General features: G+C 42.4%; 2 protein-coding genes across 2 annotated transcripts in view; both read right to left on the reverse strand.

Moving 5' to 3' along the window:
* Positions 1-982: 982 nt before the first annotated feature.
* xpo1a (exportin 1 (CRM1 homolog, yeast) a) lies at positions 983-18,271 on the reverse strand. Its single transcript, XM_058380846.1, has 25 exons — positions 17,620-18,271; positions 14,360-14,489; positions 13,432-13,533; positions 13,087-13,159; positions 11,989-12,050; positions 11,802-11,846; positions 11,526-11,707; positions 11,354-11,402; positions 11,033-11,152; positions 9,839-9,967; positions 9,561-9,719; positions 9,154-9,351; positions 8,645-8,783; positions 8,114-8,295; positions 7,881-8,037; positions 7,627-7,790; positions 7,048-7,182; positions 6,778-6,961; positions 6,388-6,494; positions 6,031-6,225; positions 5,554-5,722; positions 5,315-5,449; positions 4,747-4,906; positions 3,925-4,021; positions 983-2,574 (listed from the first exon to the last, which is right to left on the reverse strand). The coding sequence occupies exons 2-25, from the start codon at positions 14,483-14,485 to the stop codon at positions 2,428-2,430; spliced, it is 3,216 nt and encodes a 1,071-aa protein (XP_058236829.1). The 5' UTR covers positions 14,486-14,489; positions 17,620-18,271; the 3' UTR covers positions 983-2,427.
* A 2,226-nt stretch (positions 18,272-20,497) lies between these two features.
* The window catches only part of fam161a (FAM161 centrosomal protein A), a 6,853-nt gene continuing 6,470 nt past the window's right edge, over positions 20,498-20,880 (reverse strand). Inside the window, exon 7 of the mRNA XM_058380816.1 lies at positions 20,498-20,880. This exon is cut by the window's right edge and continues 235 nt beyond it. Within this exon, the coding sequence (XP_058236799.1) occupies positions 20,659-20,880 (222 nt within the window). The 3' untranslated portion in view covers positions 20,498-20,658.

Raw genomic sequence — 20,880 nt, forward strand, 5'->3', positions numbered from 1 at the left:
TCTTTAAACGAGCGTATTGATATTACCCGGTGATTAGCCTCAAAGCCGGGACTACTTTCAGAGCTGCCGTTTTGTTAGAGGATATAAACAGACAGGGTGTCCTGTTAAAGGGAAATGATCAACAGTCTTGTGGTATGATATAATATACCTGCGTAAGCGGTTACTATAGAAACACTGATATATTTGACAAAGCTATTGCTTGTAAAACAAGCAACGATATCTTAGCGTGAAACTTCACGTTAATCCGTGAGGTAAGCTGTTAGCGCTAGTTTTTTATTTGCTATCAGTTACATATGTAAGAGGTCATCCATGTGCGTCCTGTGGTCATTTGGAAGGTCACATGCACACGTTGTCAGAAAATCAGCCATTTCCTCTTAAATCTACTGAAAGATCTGGTTTTGCATACAATTCTTCAGGATTTCCTAAATTAGCAAACATTTCTGAGATGCAGCTCATGGCGGCGACGAAGAAAGCTTCAAGAGAAACAGAGAGCGCGTCAGTGTGTTCATCATGACTGCATGAAATCGTTAAATATTCCAGTATGATGAGGATACCAGATGGACAGGAATGTTTCGACTCTGACGTGCCACCTAGTGGACGCTGCTTTTAATCATCCAGATGTACAGAAGATAAACGACTACGTGAACACTGTCACACACACAGACGTGGCAGCTGCATGTGCGCATGTACATCTGGTGTGGAGTCGCTACAGAAATGCTGATGCATTCAAATGAGCGTAATAATATAAGGCTGTGATTTGTCCTAAAAGCCAGGACTACTACCATGGGTCTTAACAGTCTTGAAATAACATGATACGCAACAGTTGAAACACCATTACACAGGTTTAGGATTTATCTGGAATTTGAGCCATGAGCATCCTGTATAAAACGAGCATTTTATTCCAATAAACACACACCATCCGTAACAAAGCTGGTTTGTTTTTCCCTTCCAGATTTGCTCACGAATCTCAGTTTCATGAGGTGCGATTGAAACCCATCAGCTGTAATAACGCGGTTAGACGAGACCACAGCTTCCTACCGTGGCATTAGGCTGTTTGGTTTAAAGAAAAATAAATAGAAGCCTGGGGCTGCAAATAAAGAAAAGCCCTCAGACTTAGACTCAAGAGTAAATGTGGTGATCAGCGACACCTGGTGGCTCGTTTTGGAGATTTTGGCATCCAGCCCTTATGCCTGATTTCCTTCTTAAAAGGTGGTCATATAAGAAAATGACCACAAGCATACACTAAACATGACCAAAAGTATATGCACCCCCAACTGTTACTGCTGAAAGACCCGAACCTGATCATGACCATACCCCTACATGAAGACGCGGTGCATTGAGGTCGAAGCACAAGAACTCAGTTATACGTTCACTGGCATGATTACAGGACACCAAACGTAAACGAAAAAAAAAAAACCCATTAATGAAAATCCACAAACTCATTTGAGGATCCTCTACAAGCAGGAAGATGACAGCATGTACCAATATTTTTTGGAAGTACTACTTAACCAAAATAAAAGTAATACAACGCTCCTGTAACATGTTGAAATAGCTGTATTGAATTCCACTTTCAGGGAAAATAATCTGTACAATAAATAATCAAGAGACAAAAGGTTTTTTTTTTTCTTTTTTGTAAAAATATCCAACTTTATGTTCCCATAGTACTAAGACACTGTTATAAACAGGACGATATGAACAAACCCTTCATCATCGTTTGCATGATCTGCTTTGAATCCGTTTCGTTCTGGACGACCGCAGAGATAGAACCCGGAACAGAGCCGCCTCCAGATCCCTCCCAACCCCGAAAAACACAAACCATGAGCCCAAAAAGAAATTGGAAGCAAAGCTGAAAAAAAATAAAATAAAATCAAAACAACAATATAAAGCAAAAAAAAAAAAAAAGATGAAGAAAAGAGCAGCATCTTTCAATTCTGAACGTCATCCATCACATTCAATTGCTGTGCCAGTCTTTAGCAAACCATTTCCTCTTTCTGTAGGTCGCTCCTCTCCCTTCCATCTCTTCATTAACCTGCGCTAATTTATCTATTTTACAAATTAACAAATGGACGAGAAGAGCCGAAAAGAGGCGGGGCTTAAACTGTCCTCCGATATGTGTATATTTTGTTAGAGCAAACTTAAAAAAAAAAAACCACACAACTCATTAAACATTGGAGTAATTACAGTGCATCAGTTTTCTCCTTATAAAACACACACACACTTGAAAAAGAAAAGTGGGCGGGGACTCGGGTGGCGTGATGGATATTTGGGAGTCGATTTGGTGGAAATTTTACACTCCTCTTCCATCTTCATCCTACTCAGCAATCTCTCTGTATGTACACACACACACTTTTGTTCACGGTTTGGTTCTTTCCTGTGTCCCCAAAAAAAAACAAAAAAAACAAGCAAACAAAAGAAAACACATGATGCTCAGTCGCACATTTCCTCCGGGAGTTCGTGAGGATTGAGGATTCCTGGCACAGACATCTGGAGTTTGAGTTTCTCCTCCTGAGCTTGACGCAGTGACGCCTCTCGCTCCTCCAGGAACAGATCGGTCGTATCCTCGCCGGCAAACTCCTGCGAAAGAAATAAACAGGACTTTTCAGAGAAGAGGAGATGGCATGCTGTAACAGAAACAAATGAACAAAACGTCCAGCACTCACTAGACTAAAAGTGAATCGAATCCAGTCAGTAACGATCAATGACTTAAATTTAGTCAGGGTGTAGAGGGTATAGAGGTTTCCCAACTAATCTACATGGCAGGTGCTATTGGTTAGGATGGGAGAGGAGGCGGGAAGAGCCTCATGCTGGATTTGGAGCAAAAGAGAGGAGGAACGCTGAAAGCCCAGAGGAGCAGAGATTCGGCCACCACTGCCGACCCAACAACTGGAGAGTGTCGAGGTTAAGGGTTGAAACACTCAATGATGGGTGGGTACCACCTGATGACCTCTGCTCCTGGCCGAAAGCTCCGGTTACCTATGGGGTAAATGAAGAAAGCACCCACACCCACTAGGTGTACTCTACAACTAGTCAGTGTTTATGTCACTTGACTTAAGACAATAAGATGATCTAATAATTGATGGAATATTACATCATGAGATTCTGAGAGCGCTCAGGTATCGTAAGAACTATTTGTTTTTAAATAACTGTTACAAGCTCTTGACTGAAGTTCACAAGATGTTTAGACCTCGTTTATAAGTTCCACTAAATAGACTTTTCTATTTAAAAGACATTCATAACAGACACATCATCTCATTACTCTCTTCCTACATCAAGAAGAAGAGAATAATTCTTAAGTCTTATCCACTAAGCTAACACTGCCCCTGCGAATGGTCACAGGTCACACTCAAAGGCCAGGGGTGAGAGATGTTAACCAAGACCAGATGTGAACAGGGCTTTGAAGTTTTATAGAGCATAAGATCAACTTTATTGACCCCAAAGGAAGTTCTTGTGCCAGGTGACAAGAAATGCTAGAGAAAAATTCAAGATATCCATGAATAAATTTATATATATAAATAAAAAGAAATCAATCAGAGACTTTCTACTTAACACGTTACATGCTGATGCCTCTGCCACAAAAATTTCAGGAAGGGAGGACAAAAAAAATAAAACAACTCCAGATTTGACCTTGATTCTATTTGGATCGATTAAATAATCTAATCAGGTCTTCTGGTTACAATGATGATCATGATTCCATGCAAATACTCGCTCTTGAGATATCAAACTAATGAAATGGTGGATGGAAAACCCGAAAGAAAGATTCAACTAGAGGGAAAATAAACCCCACATGCTTCTACAGATCACTTCAGGTGATCAAATCTAAGGTCATGGGTGGACTCTCTGCATTTGAATATGTAAATATTATGTATATCTCGCGCTTAACAAGCCCTGGAGAGTTTGTGGGACGAGACAGAGTGCGAGGGATACCTTTATCTGCACCAAAAAGTCCCGAAGGTGTTCTTTGAAGGCGGGAATATCCTGATTCAAGCTGGACAGACCAGTCACGAATACGTTCACCTGTGCACTGGAATAGGAAAAACAAAACACATGCTTACATTAACAGTGTAGCAGACCACGCCCAGTAACATCCCTATAACGGACATGCTTTTTCTTTTTATATACACTGATCAGCCATAACATTATGACCATTGAGAGGTGCCGTGAATAAGACTGAGACTCTCCTCATCATGGCACCTGTTAGTGGGTGGGATATATTACATTGCAAGTCAACCTTTTGTCCTCAAAGTTGATGTTAGAAGCAGGAAACATGGACAAGTGTAAGGATTTGAGCGAGTTTGACGAAGGGCCAAATTGTGATGGCTAGACCACTGGATCAGAGCATCTCCAAAACTGCAGCTCTTGTGGGGTGTTCCTAGTCTGCAGTGGTCAGTATCTATCAAAAGTGGACCAGTGGTGCAGTAAGGAACAGTGGTGAACTGGTGACAGGGTCATGGACGGCCAAGGCTCATTGATGCACGTGGGGAGTGAAAGCTGACCCGTGTGATCCGATCCAACAGACGAGCTACTGTTGCTCAAACTGCTGAAGTTGTTACAAAAAAAGAGGTCAGAATACACAGTGCAGGAAGCAAAAGAGGGACCAACACGATATCAATGTTATGATGGTGGTCATAATGTTATGCCTGATCATTGTATACACACACACACAACAATAAAAATACATTTATATTAAGAGAAGTTTTTCTCCTATGCCACCCAGTGGAGGAGTTCAGAGTGCAGTGGTGTTCTTACTCTTGTAGGTGTGGGAAGGCTGTTTTCAGCAGGTTGGCCACATATTCCTCCACGTAGGATTGATTGTTAATAGGGCTGCCTGCGTTCAGGGTTATGCTGATTTTATCCTCCTCAACTAGGTTAAACATGTAGGCCAGGATGGAGGCGTGCATCGTCAAACCTGGGAGGGGAAAAGAAAGGGAAAAAAGGTTTTTTTCCCCCCACTAAACACTTCCAGAATTCCACATACATTTTTTACAAACACCTCCTTCTCTGACCCAGAAATGTGGATTCAAGTCAGAGGGAGCTCTAACAGCATCACTGAAACACTTCACAAAGCTGCGAGAGAATATTTACATCCGTTTTTTTTTAATCAAGCTGAAATGAACACTTCAACCCATCGTTTTTGTTTATTTATTGTTTACTGCAGTTTAGAATAAGCATAAACCCAGAAATCCCTTATTAAGCATTATCACTGTTCACTGGGTGACATTTTGTGACTGGATAAGCAAGCTGCAATTTATTTGTCATTATACCGTTCAACACTGTGGGTTTATTTCCCAGACTCTGGGTCTGCCCTGTGGCTCACCTGCCGTGTGGGACGTATCGGTGACGACGGAGAAGATGTGCTGCAGGATGTCGCAGAAGTACGTCTGATAGAAGCTCTGAGCTGCAGCTTCCTCCTGCGCCACGTTCTGGAGCATGGTGTAGAGAATCTGCAGACCTGACACAGACGGCAGAAACACAGTTTATTATTTAAACCTAAATGCACAAATTGAGAAGAAAACTATCCAAGTAATTGGATCTGAGAGGATCCCACTCACTAACCAGTGTCTGCTACGTTCCTCATGGTGTGCTTAAAGGCCCAGATGATGGAGTCCAGCACGAGTTTGAACTGCACCGGCGGGATGGACAGAAAAGCAGGGAAGCAGTTGGAGTTCACCGCCTGCAGCAGGTAGAAGAAGTTTGTCCTGTGCTCAGGGAACTCTTCAAAGTCCTGGGAAAAATAAATAAATAAATAAAGTTAATATTTCTGGACATGTTTTCATGTCCAGAGTTCTGCCTCCTAAAATTCTGTTCCCTTAATTTAGGTCAGATTCGCATTCAAGACATTCAGTTCCTTGCACATAACATCCCAAAGTTCGTTTTTATGTTCCTGTATTTTTTTTCTTAAGTGTCAACACTTCTAAAGCTTGGTAGTTTAAAAAGAAATGAATGGGATTGGAATCAATTACAACTGATACACAAGGTTCCAGACAAGGTATAGTGCTATAAAGGTGTGTGGATTTCTAACAGGTTCTCCACCTTGTTGATCATATTCAAGGTGCACTCAAACACAGCGTCGAAAATCTTGGGGATTTCTGCGGTGATGTGGGCTGCGAGCTTGTTGACGATGGTTGCCATAGTGCTGAGTACTTCAGGTTCTCGAGCAGCGGGGACGTTCCGCTGATAGTCAATCAGCACGGCCTCGAGCAGAGGGGGGACAAAGTTCTCGCCGACCTGAACACATGACAGATATAACGGTCAACCACCAGACATCAAACCCAGAAATCTCTGTTCTGAGCATTCAACACCACGCTGAGCTGAAAGAGAAAAGCTGGTCCTTTAAACTGAGCATTACTGCATCATATTTTTTGCAGCATTTCATTTCGAGCCTCATACCATCTGGGGATCGTTTGAACGGCTGACCCAGCCAGAGATGAGCTTCAAGGTTTCTCTCTTCACCGTCCGCATACTCCTGATCAGAGGCTGCTTTGTCACCATCTCACCTAGAGATCAAGAGCCACAGAGATAGAGGGAGAGAGACAGACCACAAACCACAGGAAAGGAGTTATCACTGGGTTATTTTGTTATTTGTCCGGAAAAAGTTTGAAAACTCTGAACAAGAGATGATCAATTTGTTAGCATAAGGATGTTCATTGGTCCACTTTAATTACAGGGGTCTAAATGCTTGCTAGTCACACAAGCACTCCACGTAGCTTTCCGTCTCTCAAAAGCCAAATTAGAAATTGAACCTGATTTATTAGATCTACAAGGCTGACTGATGCTCACCATTGGACTGGATAGCAGAAGAGATGTTCTCACTCAGACACTTGTAGACGTTGAGCATGTCTAGATAAATGCGCCCAAGCTGCACCACAAACGGGTGACCCACAGCCTTACACGCCCTCACGTTGGTCTTCAGGATGCTGCCGAGCTGACGTACCGTCTCCGGGTCCTTCAGGATGTCTACATTCTGATGGAAAACAACCACCAAAGTTAAATCAATAACAGTTCTAAAAAGTATATACACGAGACATACGTGGGATTTCCCAGACTCACCTTGGTGGCCTGCTGGATGATGCTATCCCACACCTGGTTGGGCAGCAGCATGTACTTCTCTATCAGGTGCTCCTGCACTGCCTGGTCTGTCTGAGCACCAATCATGTATCCTACCGCCTCGTAGAACGTATGTACCTACATGAAGAAAAAGTGGGAAAACGTTCAGGTGCAACAATCAGAGTGGATTAAATAGAAAATTAACATGCACACCTTTTTTATTTCTTATTACACTGGACTATAACTATATTTGAGTAGTAATTACATAATTAGACCACAGAGTAAGGAATTTTTGACTGCAGCGAAGCACCTCAACGAAAATGAAAGTGACCATGAACTACCACAAGCATGTGAATTAAAGGGAAAGAAGCTTGAGGTGTAAAACCACTGTGAAACCATTCAACCAATCAGGAACCAAGTTAGCTGAGAAGCAGGTATTTTGAGAAAGTATGGTTTGGATGAAACCATTTCATGTTTATCAAATTTTCATGCACCTCTTAAAAGCAGTAGAGAAAAAAAAATCCAAGGTTTTAAAGTGTCAGGTGAAGTGTGATGAATTAAAATGAGACGTTACACACTGACCTGCTGGGGCTGCAGGTCGCAGATAATGGTGTTGATGTTATTAAGGATCTCGTCGATGAAGGGCATGACCTCCCCGACCTGCACCTGAACAAAATGCCTCCTACACTTCTGAGCAATCTTGATAAAGGTGTCACACGCCATGTCCTGCACACCGTCATGTGTCTCTGCGAGATAAAGTGAAACCCGGTGAGCATGTTGTTTTCATGCACAGGGAAAAAAAAAACAACAGGGTGTGAAGTGTTCCTCTCACTCACCATGCATGAACTCAAACAGCTTGTTGACAACAGTCTTGAGGAACTTCCAGTGGGCACGGAGGAACCGTGGGTACTGCCCTACAATGTACATGATGTTGGAGGCGATAATGGCCTTGTTGTCTTTCCCCCTCTTCTGCTCGCACAGCCCCAGCAGGTCCTGAAGTGCAGACACACTCGGTTAAAACCATGTCGACTAATACAAAAGCACACTGATCCGTTCACACAAAAGTTACCTTAATGACTGTGACGAGGAACCGTTTCTCGTCCTCCTCGTGCATGGCTCCACTGATGGATCCGATGGCCCAGCACAGCGTGTTCAGGTTCCTCCAGGACCACTCTGTCCCATTCACCTGGTTATGGAGCTTCTCAGTCATGATCCTCTCCGTATCCGCGTAATCCAAATGGGTCAGGTACACTACAAAAGCATAAAATTCATGAGAGACTCTAGGTTCATATATTGCACTTTAAAACATACTTCTTCAGTATTTCCATATGATTTGGGTCAAACAAAAAATGAACGCACTAATCAGTGTTAAAACAAAAAAAAAGATCTAAATGCTAAGCCTGGTACTAGCAACGCACCCTCAATAAAAGCATCACAAGTTTCTGCTAAATGCTTCCTAATCTTTATTTTTCTTTGTAATGCATCTCTATACATTTATATGAAACCACACTTAAGCTTTTCTTCTGTTTTCTAACTGACTTGGCAAAAGCTCACAAAGAAAACAAATGCTCCGCTAACAGTATGCTAGTACGCTGCTTACCAAGAGTCTCTCTCATGTTCTTGTAGAGGTTGATCGAGTCAGTGTCCTTCATGAACTCTCTCACCACCTCACCCTGATCGTTCTCCACCACGAGTACCTCCTCTGGTTTAGCCATGCGGCAGACCATCAGGAGACGCACCTGTTGCACAGGCAAAACAGCATTACTAATTACAAAGCAGCTCTCTCCTGTGAATACAGTTCATACCAAGACATTTTGGACAATTTCATGCTCCCATCTTTGTGGGAACAGTTTGGGGATGACCCCTTCCTGTTCCAACATGACTGCGCACCAATGCACAAAGCAAGGTCCATAAAGACATGGATGAGTGAGTTTGGTGTGGAGGAACTTTGTGCACTGGTTGTTCAAAATTTGTCCAAAATGTCTCGGTATCCAGAAGCATTAAGAGCTCCCTTTACTGGAATTAAGGGGCCAATTCAATGATTTGGAGGGGTGACCAAAAACCTTTGGCATTATCGCGTAGATAGATCTGTATGTGTATGATCCTCACCTTGGAGAGTACAGGCAGGTAGAGGTGTCGACGTGGAGGCACATCAAAGTGCTGGCTGCCAGAGAGCAGCGGTGAGGTGGAGGTGCTGAACGGACTCTCTCTGTACAGCTCGGCTGCCAGATGGTTCCAGTACTCCAGACAGATCTTGAAGATCTCGGTCTCCTCCACCTCTGACACAAGCAGCATGTAGTGGAGGGCCTGAAGAGAGTGACAGAGAGCGTAAGAATGGGGGGGGCACCTATGGAATTAAATGCATGCAGGGCTATCTTGAAGTACCCATGCCCGATTGCATATGGTATTGTTGGAGAGTAAGACAGTCCAGGACTATGATGTAAAGACTGTTCAGAAGCGTAAGACTTTTGTCTATTAAAATTTATCAAGGCCACGGTAAATGGGTGTGTGTGTACCTCCATAAGTGTTTCCCGCAGGTTGGGCCTCTTCTCAATCAGCTGCCCATGCTCTTTGAGGAAAGTGCACAAGAACAAGCTGAGGTTCTGGATGAAGTTCTGTTCATCATCTTTCCCGTTTGAGTAGGCCATACGGATGTTCGTGTTCAGAGGCAGCATCTGTAAATCACAATTCACTAAATGACCATGTTTCCACCCCTTATAGCCACTGTAAGGAAATATTACTTATCAAAGCAAATCCATCACTGAAAGCAGTATATTGAAAGTGCATGTGTTACCTGTTTGAGCTGCATCATGGTGAGGGTGAAAAGGTTGACAAACTGCTCCTCGTACTGATTGACGCTGACACCAGCGATTTCCGTTAGACACTTCAGAGTTACGTTTCGAAACATCGGAACGTTCAGAAACTGAAAAACAAACAATCGAACCGTAAAACCACAGAGCACCTTAACCACATGGCAGACCACACGTAGCAAACAACATGTGTAAGAGTGCCAGCTTAACCACCACACCAGCAGCAGGAGGTTTTAATAGAACAGCCTGCACTCTATATGATGTTCCTCTAGTTCTTACGCAGTTGCAAGCATCACCAATGCAAATGCGCCTTTGTAAGAGGATGCAATTTGTAATACACTATATTGCCAAAGGTTTTGGGATAACATTCCAAATCATTTGAGAGTTTGGTGTGGAGGAACCTGACTGGCCTGCAGAGTCCTGACCTCAACCCCATAGAACACCTTTGGGATGAATTAGAGCGGAGACTGTGAGCCAGGCCAAAACTGGGACGTCTGTCTTTACATGCACATGAATGTAATATGGAGTTGTCCCGCCCCTTTACAGGTATAACAGCTTCAACTCTTCTGGAAAGGCTTTCCACAAGGTTAAGGGGTGTTTATGGGAAATTTGTGTCCATTCCACGAGACGTACATTTGTGAGGTCAGGCACTGATGGTGGACCAGGCTCGCAGTCTCCGCTCTAATTCATCCCGAAGATGTTGAGGTCAGGACAGTCAAGTTCCTCCACACCAAACTCACCCATCCATGTCTTTATGGACCTTGCTTTGGTCACTGGTGTACAGTCATGTTGGAACAGGAAGGGGTCATCCCCAAACTGTTCCCACAAAGAGCATGAAATTGTCCAAAATGTCTTGGTATGAAGCTGAAGCATTAAGAGTTCCTTTCACTGGAACTAAGTGGCCGAGCCCAACCCCTGAATTCAATGATTTGGAGGGATGTCCTATGTCCATTTGGCAATATAGTGTATGTAGAAACCAAACAAATAACATTTTCATTGTCTTCTATTTTCAAAGTTCAATGTATTACAGATCAAAAAAAAATGTAAAATATACTGCAAGACCATTTTGGGAAAAATCCAGGGACATTAAAATTTCCTGACTTCTTTTCTTTAATGTTAAATTCAGCTCTAGACTAGAAAAGTGGTTCAGAACCGGCCAACATCGCTAAGCACATTACCTTGTAAACCAGGGTGCTGATGAGTTTGGTCTCAAAAATGTAGCCCAGTGGAATCCAGTTCAGGAAGCGCAGGAGGGTCTCCAGTGTGGCGTGGACCAATGGAGCATTCTGTGAATTTTCCTGGGAGACAGACAGAATTAGATCTACATCTAGAGTTGAGGTATTTTGATCCATTACAGGTTTTATTTCATTTCTGTTAAGTTTTAACAAAACCCTCATTCTTCTACTGAGTATAATTCATTACACATGCCCACTTAGAAACTTTACACATATAAATAAGTCTTTACAGGGATTTAATCAATTGAAAATATAAATCCTTACCATGACAAACTGGCAAAGCTGAAAAATTTGGGAGAACTCATTGCACATGCTGCAAAAGAAACAAACAAAAAAAAAATACCTTTGAGAAATCCTAGATCAATCATCTTCCCTAAACATGAATATTCTAACAAAGACTTGATCTACAATAATCCTGTAATGTGCTTTTGAGTACCTGTCTTTCAGGTGCTTGGCTTTGACCTGGGTCATCTGTCCACTGGAGAAGTCGAACACCTCCTCACTGAGCAGCTTTAGGATGATCATGTTGTTCTGGCAGAGGCTCTCGCTCGTACGACTCGCTCCCACGATGTCGCTGATGAATGTGGGCCAGTGCTTTGGCCACTCCTGCTTCAGAATCTTGAGGGGGGGGTAAAAACATACGTCAATAAGGATATAAAGACACATAACGGTCCGTGTGTTGAAGTGTTAAACACACAGCACGACGGCTCACCTGCACCAAGATCATGTTCAGCTTTGCCAGGTAAACTCCTTCTTTCTGAAACAGAAGGCGCGAGTAAACAGTGTTTATATAAATAAATCATCATGTATACTTCACTTGCACTACTTCTGTCTAAAAAGTCACAGACTACATCCACAGGAGTGAGCGAGCACGGAAATGAAATATTCGACCACTTTACCTCGACCACAGAAGGATCTGAGGACGTCTTGATAATCAGGCCCACCACGTATTTCTTAATTCCTGAGAAAAGGGGGGAAAAAATATTTCTTAGGGCTGTAGAAGCAAATACTAATCAAGATAAAAAACTGATGTTTACAAATAATACTATTTTTGTGAGTTTTTGTTTTTTCTTGTAAATCTTTATTCAGAAAAACAAACTTCCTTTCAAGGTGGAAATAAATGTGATGTCTACTGCATAGAAATCTCACAACTCTTTAAAATCTTTAAAAATTAGTGATATAATTTAAGAACTAAGCTCGGCGAAATGATCACTAGTAACATGATCTAAGGCCATGTCCACACTAATACGTTTCCGTTTAAAAACGCATATTTTTCAAACGTATCTGTTTGAAAACGGCGTTTCCGCATCGCACTGAGAAAACGGAGGCTTCGAAAACGACAATGCACCAATTCAGCTCATTTCCTCACCTTGCTGCAGCCATGTTTCAAAGAGCCGGAGAGTAAATAAACGCCAGGTGGAAGTGTCTTATGTTTTTCTCATCCACAGTACAGGGACGTAAGCGTTTTCAGACGTTTCAGTGCAGATGACCAGCTTTTTCGGAAACTATAACGTGGACGCAGAGCGTTTTCAGACCAAATTCGGATTAGTGTAGACGTAGCCTCAGAAATAATGAGGATCCTGATCATGGTAAACACTGCTGAACATTGTACAAATCATTCATATAAGCGTTTCTCAAACACTTTACAAACCAAACCATTTCAAATAGCCCTGTGTGTGGAGGAGAAAAAAAAAAAGAGGTTTCTAAATCCCACAGTATAGTTCTCTCTAGTCCAGGGGTGTCCAATCTTATCCAGAAAGGGCCGGTGTGGGTGCAGGCTTTCATTCCAACCAAGCAGAAGCTACACCTGATTCCAACTGGCTAATCAACTGATCTTGGCTTTCAGTGGACTCAGGTGTGGCTTCTGCTCAGTTGGAATGAAAACCTGCCCCCACACCGGGCCTTTGCGGATAAGACTGGACACCCCTGCTCTAGTCACTGTGTGTGTAAAATAAAAATAAAGAGTGATGGTGTGCAGAAGTGAGGATGAGCGTTACCTTCACACTGGTTTCTCGGTAGAATTTTCCAGCGTGTTTTAATAACAGTTTCCAAAATCTGAAGGGCGTAGTACTGTGAAGACAACAGCAAAAGTCGGGATTAGGAGAACCAAAACAACGCATGATAATTCTTCAAAATTAATTCAGACAAAAATAATTTATTAATTAATACCACCCTAGCAAATCTGGAATTTTATTTAATATCCATTTGGAGTCGTTTGCACAAAATGTTTGGGAAGCCTTGAAAACAGAATCCAATAAATAAATACATTCTCTGACTTCGGGTTTCGAATTCTTTCCCCCTGCCCGTTTCTGTAAACACACTCAACGTTCATCCACACGTACTTTGGTCTTCATGTTCTGAGAGAACTCCAAGATGGTGTCCACTCTGGTCCATGCGTCCGGGTGATCCTTCAAGTTAGTCAGGACTTCCTGTGCCAGCCGTTGCTAGGATACAGAGAGAGAGAGAGAGAGAGGACAAAACTAATGATCCCTATTCACATATAAACAAGCTGCTATCCACAAGACGATGTGACAGTGTTCATCTTGTAGCGATGTTTTTCGAGTGACGTTAATGGAAGCATCGGTGGGAAAACTCTGAGTCTACTTAAAGTCAGTCAGCAATCGTGTTGCTCGGTAAATAAATACATAAAAAATGAAAAAATAAAACAAAAACAAGTGGAAAATAATGTAATGCTGATTTAATGGTTTAAGTAAAGCATGTTTTCCTTTACGTTTCCTACATGATCTACTTTTAATTCCTTTTTTCCCCCCAATTAAAGGTATAACTTAATTATTTAACCAAATAAAAATAAATAAATAAATAAAGATGACACGTAGAACATGTATATTTCAGGAACACTTGTTTGTGATTGGATGTGGCTTGTGTGAATCATTATAAAGACACTATACACGCCCTTGGGGCGGAGCTTCGTGAACACGGGCAGGTATCGATTAAAACATCGAACTCCACCTAACCATTAGGAAATTTTGTTAAATCCACCTTGGAGCTAGTTTATCTTTTACTTCAGTTTTCCATTATGTAATTTCACTAATATTCTATATTGTTTTATGTACAGAATTATTAGATTATTGAATTAAAACCTGTCTATCAGAGTTCTTTTTCTTTATATATAGTATTATGATTGTTTACAATCTCAAAAAGCACTCAAACATGCACTCTATTTAAAGCACCAAGATATAATAGAAATAAAAAAAAATGAGGCTTAAAACTGTAAACTACCCAAGGGGACATAGGGGGTTTAATCCTTACCTGAGAGCCGACATCGTAGTACATGGAATTGACCACGTTGTCCAGCAGGTTGATGTCCAGTTTCTGAGAGAAGTCCAGCAGCTGCCGGGCTGTATGGTCGGCTAACATTGTCATATCTGCTGGCATAGAGCTGTGGAGTGGCCATGACAAAGCAAAATCAAGACTTGCGACTGTGTGGAAATGGAGTTTGTCTGAGAATAAACATCTCGTGAAGTGGAGCATCAGTTTAAATGTATGCTGTATTGTGTTTAGGAAAACATGCTCAGTGTCTGAATTCTGCTTCTGAAGGTAGAATAAAGTAAAGGAATGACTTTTGTACATAAACATCTAATGAAAATAAATATAATTAATTGGGGTTTTTTTTTCCTTCTTCCATCGAAGCCACATGCCTGCAGTGAATCAGACTGATATCAGATTATGTGATTGGCAAAAATGATTAACACATAAAGCTGAAAGAAAAAACACACACAAAGGAACATCTTGCACTCTTATCTCCTTAGTCAAGCATTAAGCAGAGCATACAAAAATAATAAAGTTCTATAGGTTAAAGACTGATAAATGTAGTGATGCAGCTTCAGCTTACATGTTAAGCCTAGTTCACACTACAGGATTTTAAGCCTGATTTAAGCACGATCTGCAAATTAACGAGGTCTCCGACAGATCGGGCTGTGATCGTGGGAAAATCAGCGCTCGGCAATCTTTATGTGTGAACTACTCAACGACGCATCAAACCCCGCAGACAAAATCCAGATATCTGTTAAATATCTGGTCTGCCGACTCGACATCACATGGTGTCAATTGTAGCTACGACCTCCAGCCAACGAGAGAGCAAGTCAACAGAGTTGAGCGTTGTTGTCAGATGGTGTAGTGTGCGACCCCCTCTTGTGGATCATTTACGAAGCGTCGCGTAGTGTGAACACCAGAAGGACAAAAAGACATACAGTGAAGTCATGTAGTCTGAACAGCAAAGCGATCTGCCGACGGTTAAAGTCTTGTAGTGTGACCAGGCCTTTAAATGGAAGAAACTGGTGTCCAAACTTCTGCACAGTATAAGCCGGAGCTCATCAGACTGAAATAATGTTTGTTCCTTCAGATCACTGCTGAATTAGCCATAGATGTAGATGTGTAACGTTATATTATCCCTCTCTTTTAAATTGTGTGGCTGTCTGATTGTAACACCTCAGTGCTCCGTATCCAGCCCTATTTGGACAGGATTGATTTTACACAGTTGCTACAGTATGATTTGTTTTTTCCATCCATCCTGGCCACGTGTGTGGTGTTCTCCATCCTCAACTGTTTTCTCCACCAAACTCAACAGTCATCTGATCATCTTAATCCTGCTTGAATACACATCTATGCAGCAGTCACATCACACTGACTCGTATTAAGTCACAATATGGGGCGGTGGTAGCTCAAATGGTTAAGGCTCTGGAAGATCGGGTTTCAAGCCCCATCACCGCCAAGCTGCCACCCGTTGGGCCCTTCAGCAAGGCCCCGAACCCACCCTGCTCCAGGGGAGCTGCATCATGGCTGACCCTGCACTCTGACCGCAACCACCAAGGATGGGATATGCGAAGAAAGAATTTCACTGGGCAGTAATGCAGATGTGACAAAGACAACTTAAAGCATGCATATCTGTGACTCTTCACCTGATATAGAACTACAGAACAATCTGAGAATGCTTTACGGCATTTTAAAATTGATCCGAAACTTTAGTTTGCCCCAGACTGAAAGAAAAACACGACACAAAGCATCTGGGTCCATAGAAAATAAAACCTGTTAGAAACCTTCTCCTACTGTGGTCATTTTTTTTGCTGTCTGGATCTGAGAGGACAAATGCATTACTAACGTCCAACTGATAAACTAAGACAATCCAAATAGGGCTGATTCATTCCCGCCCACATGTCTGTTTTCTCAGGCTTAGATTTGAATGCTTCTTGCTGTATTTAGTCTTGTAGCTTGCGTATCAGTCAGATATTAAACTCTTCCTGATTAGCAAAACCACCACACACCTGCCACTTAGCTGTTAACTAGACTGGAGGATAAAACCTCAACCACACACATTTTAGGAGATCGGCTGATTAAAAGGCTGGTGGAGGTATAAAAAAAAATTTGTTTATATATCTGTATACACAAAATATCAGCAAATAATTACTAGTTGCTCATTTCCTCATCTAAAAACACACATCTGTGTTTGTAGAAATGAGAACCTGCTCCTCCTGATGTCAGTAGCACTAACTGCTGTTTCATCACTGAGGAGCAAGCCGTCCCTGTGATAAAAAACCGATCCCATCCGAATAGGGCTGTGCAGTATCTGTGAACACCCCATGCTAGTCGCGATGTTCAGTATCTCAGCATGACTTGATGTGGTTTCTGATAATGTACAGCCCTCTTCGTGGTGTGTGTGTCTGATGAGACGTGCTAAACTGGTGGCTATAAGCTTCCATTACTTGTTAGCTACACTACGTTTTGGGACACCCCCTCCAAAACATCGGGTTCAGGGGTTGGGCTCGGCCCCTTAGTTCCAGTAAAAGGAACTCTTAATGCTTCAGCTTCATACCAAGACATTTTTGACAGTTTCATGCTCTGTGGGAACAATTTGGGGATGACCCCTTCCTGTTCCAACATGACCACACACCAGTGACCACACTAATTCATCCCAAAGGTGTTCTATGGGGTTGAGCTCTGTGCAGGCCAGTCAAGTTCCTCCACACCGAACTCACTCATCCATGTCTTTATGGACCTTGCTTTGGTCACTAGTGTGCAGTCATGTTGGAACAGGAAGGGGTCATCCCCAAACTGTTCCCAGGAAGCATGAAATTGCCCAAAATGTCTTGGTATGAAGCTGAAGCATTAAGAGCCCCTTTCACTGGCACTAAAGGGACGATTCAATGATTTGGAGGGGTGTCCGAAAACTTTTGGAAATAGTGTACATCAGCCAGGCATGTCCAGCACAATAGTAAAGAGAAAATAAATATATAAATTACTTAAATAAAGCATGTCTTGACTGATCAAATGAGTTTTAATAATTTTCTAGAACATTCCAATGGCTACCAATATGTATGCTACTAAACTTTTCCCCCCAAAACGTGCTGATAAACTAACTGGTCAGGTTTTGACCACTTTTTTTCACTCAGTAGGTCAGCATGCTTTTCCAAAAGTGACTTAAGCTCCTTAATGAGCCACTGGAAGATTTTACGACGTTAATAAAGTAACTTTTTCCGAATGTATGACATGTAGGAGAGACCTCACAGACTTACCTGCTTTTTTAACACACACTCCTCTTCGCGTTGAAATGATGCTCGAGCCTGTAATCTGCTGCGATTCGCTTTAATAATGGGTTTTTTTGTGCAATTTTTTTTAAATAAACCGCAAAAAAAGTCACACGAGTCCGTTTATCTCATGGTGACGCGTTAGCAATGTGCTAGCTGCTGAACAGAACCAATGAACTTGATCCACACGCACAACGTGATGATAACCAGCTACATAAATAAACCAGCGAGTTGCTTTTAATTGATCGGATTAATCATATACGTTAATTACTCCAAAAAAACTATTTTGCTAACACTGAATAAATCCCTTTAAGCGATTAATCCGAATCCAGAGACAGCTCGCGTGACCCCTGGTACAACTTAGCCTAAGTGCTAACTAGCTAGCTAGCTAATGTCACTGGTTATAATGCCTGGAGTTGCTATGCTATCTTTGCTAGCCAGCATTCCCTGGTCTCAATCACAAATGAAAGCAGGACGTTAGTTTATTTGTTGGATCTATGTCAGGAAAAAAGAAACAAACAAACAAACAAAAAAACCACGTAAAGCCTGGAAAGAGTCTGTTGAAAACCAGCTCTTCTCTCAGCTCGTGCATCAAACAAACCCGAGACCGGTTGAAACCGGTTCAGACTGGGATATTCCATCTCGGTTTAGTTTTCAGCCCGTAGCGCCGCGTAAAAAATTTGGACTGCAGGACGCCGCCCACCGCCTCGTCGGATTGGTTGGCCGTGTCGGTTCCCCGGCAGCCCATTGGACGGCGCGGACGTCGCTCCGGTTTCGCGCTTCGTGCAGGGCGCGCGCGCACGGGCTGCCTTCAAGACCCATGCATTGTCAAGGCGGTGTGGGCTGGACTGAGTTAGAGATGGAAAATTACTGAGAGCCTACAGTGATGTGTGCTGTAACTTCTGTGTGTGTGTGTGTGTGTGTGTGGGTCAGGGAGTCGATGTTGTGGTCTAAATGACCAAAGAAATCTATTAAAATAAATTGTTGTAAAAAACAACAACAAAGAATTAATTCATATTTAGTGATTATTATGGCACATGTAATGTTCAAATTCATATCATATTCAGAGCATTAGATACACTATATTGCCAAAAGTATTCGCTCACCCATCCAAATAATCAGAATCAGGTGTTCCAATCACTTCCATGGCCACAGGTGTATAAAATCAAGCACCTAGGCATGCAGACTGTTTTTACAAACATTTGTGAAAGAATGGGTCGCTCTCAGGAGCTCAGTGAATTCCAGCATGGAACTGTGATAGGATGCCACCTGTGCAACAAATCCAGTCGTGAAATTTCCTCGCTCCTAAATATTCCACAGTCAACTGTCAGCTGTATTATAAGAACGTGGAAGTGTTCAGGAACGACAGCAACTCAGCCACGAAGTGGTCGGCCACGTAAACTGACGGAGCGGGGTCAGCGGATGCTGAGGCGCATAGTGCGAAGAGGTCGCCAACTTTCTGCAGAGTCAATCGCTACAGACCTCCAAACTTCATGTGGCCTTCAGATTAGCTCAAGAACAGTGCGCAGAGAGCTTCATGGAATGGGTTTCCATGGCCGAGCAGCTGCATCCAAGCCATACATCACCAAGTGCAATGCAAAGCGTCGGATGCAGTGGTGTAAAGCACGCCGCCACTGGACTCTAGAGCAGTGGAGACGCGTTCTCTGGAGTGACGAATCACGCTTCTCCATCTGGCAATCTGATGGACGAGTCTGGGTTTGGCGGTTGCCAGGAGAACGGTACTTGTCTGACTGCATTGTGCCAAGTGTAAAGTTTGGTGGAGGGGGGATTATGGTGTGGGGTTGTTTTTCAGGAGCTGGGCTTGGCCCCTTAGTTCCAGTGAAAGGAACTCTGAATGCTTCAGCATACCAAGACATTTTGGACAATTCCATGCTCCCAACTTTGTGGGAACAGTTTGGAGCTGGCCCCTTCCTCTTCCAACATGACTGTGCACCAGTGCGTGTGGATGAACTTGACTGGCCTGCACAGAGTCCTGACCTCAACCCGATAGAACACCTTTGGGATGAATTAAAGCAGAGACTGAGAGCCAGGCCTTCTCGTCCAACATCAGTGTGTGACCTCACAAATGTGCTTCTGGAAGAATGGTCAAAAATTCCCATAAACACACTCCTAAACCTTGTGGACAGCCTTCCCAGAAGAGTTGAAGCTGTTATAGCTGCAAAGGGTGGACCGACGTCATATTGAACCCTATGGATTAGGAATGGGATGTCACTTAAGTTCATATGCGAGTCAAGGCAAGTGAGCGAATACTTTTGGCAATATAGTGTATTTACTCTCTGTTCATACAAACAACTTTCTTTATTATTTCTGTACTAATACTATTTTCTGTCATTTTTATAAATAATTATTATGAACCTCTCCCTCAGTCTCGTTGTCTTGTTTTGCATTGTGTTATTGCTACTGTAAATCTGTCTGTCTGTCTGTCTGTCTGTCTGTCTGTCTATATGTAGTAAAAAAAAAATTGAGTACAAAAGTAAACAATGACAAAATTCACCACAGCTGATGGATGAAGGATGTTTGTCTGAAATATCCTGTTTCAGTGGAAACTTTGTGTACTATAATTACTTCAGCTACACCTGTCCATCCAGCCTCTATCTATATCTATCTATCTATCTATCTATCTATCTATCTATCTATCTATCTATCTATCTATCTATCTATCTATCTGCTACTTTCTTAACAAACATATTAATTAAGTCATGTAGGTTTAGAGAGTCCAGATATTAAAAACGAAGCAAACTAATCTGTGTAAATTCACCTCCTTTCACTACTTTTGTTTCCTCTGAGCAGATTTTCTGGGTGCTCTAAGTAAACAAAGACAACGCAGCATGAACGTTGTCCCTGCTATAAAAGATAGCAAATTTTTATTATATCAAGGTTTCAACATCTACATGAAGGTGAAAAAAAGGATGGATCAATCTACACTCCAGCCTTATAATAAATACTGCACACATAAAAATCCCAACCATGTCCACAAGAGGAGCTAAAGAGACTGAAATGGCTTCCTCAGTCCTTATCATCATCATCATCATCATCATCATCATCATCATCATCCTTTTCTTCTCCTCTTTCTCTTCCTTCTGTCTCCTCATCACTGACAGAATCCCGACTTCCACATCTGCTTTTCCTGTCTTCCTTCCTTCCTTCATCTGATAAAGGGCTCGTACTTCTTTTTCCGTCGTCACTCGCCCTGCTTGTGTTGCTATGGCGACTGTGGCTTCTGTCACC

This window comes from Hemibagrus wyckioides, linkage group LG26 (assembly GCF_019097595.1).
Source record: "Hemibagrus wyckioides isolate EC202008001 linkage group LG26, SWU_Hwy_1.0, whole genome shotgun sequence".
Taxonomy (NCBI): domain Eukaryota; kingdom Metazoa; phylum Chordata; class Actinopteri; order Siluriformes; family Bagridae; genus Hemibagrus; species Hemibagrus wyckioides.

Coding starts and splice junctions, on each gene's coding strand:
- xpo1a (XM_058380846.1), bottom strand. CDS start 14,485: ATGCCAGCAGATATGACAATGTTAGCCGACCATACAGCCCGGCAGCTG. Junction 13,534..14,359: donor ACTACGATGTCGGCTCTCAG/GTAAGGATTAAA, acceptor TCTGTATCCTAG/CAACGGCTGGCACAGGAAGT. Junction 5,450..5,553: donor GAGGAACGTAGCAGACACTG/GTTAGTGAGTGG, acceptor CGTCTGTGTCAG/GTCTGCAGATTCTCTACACC.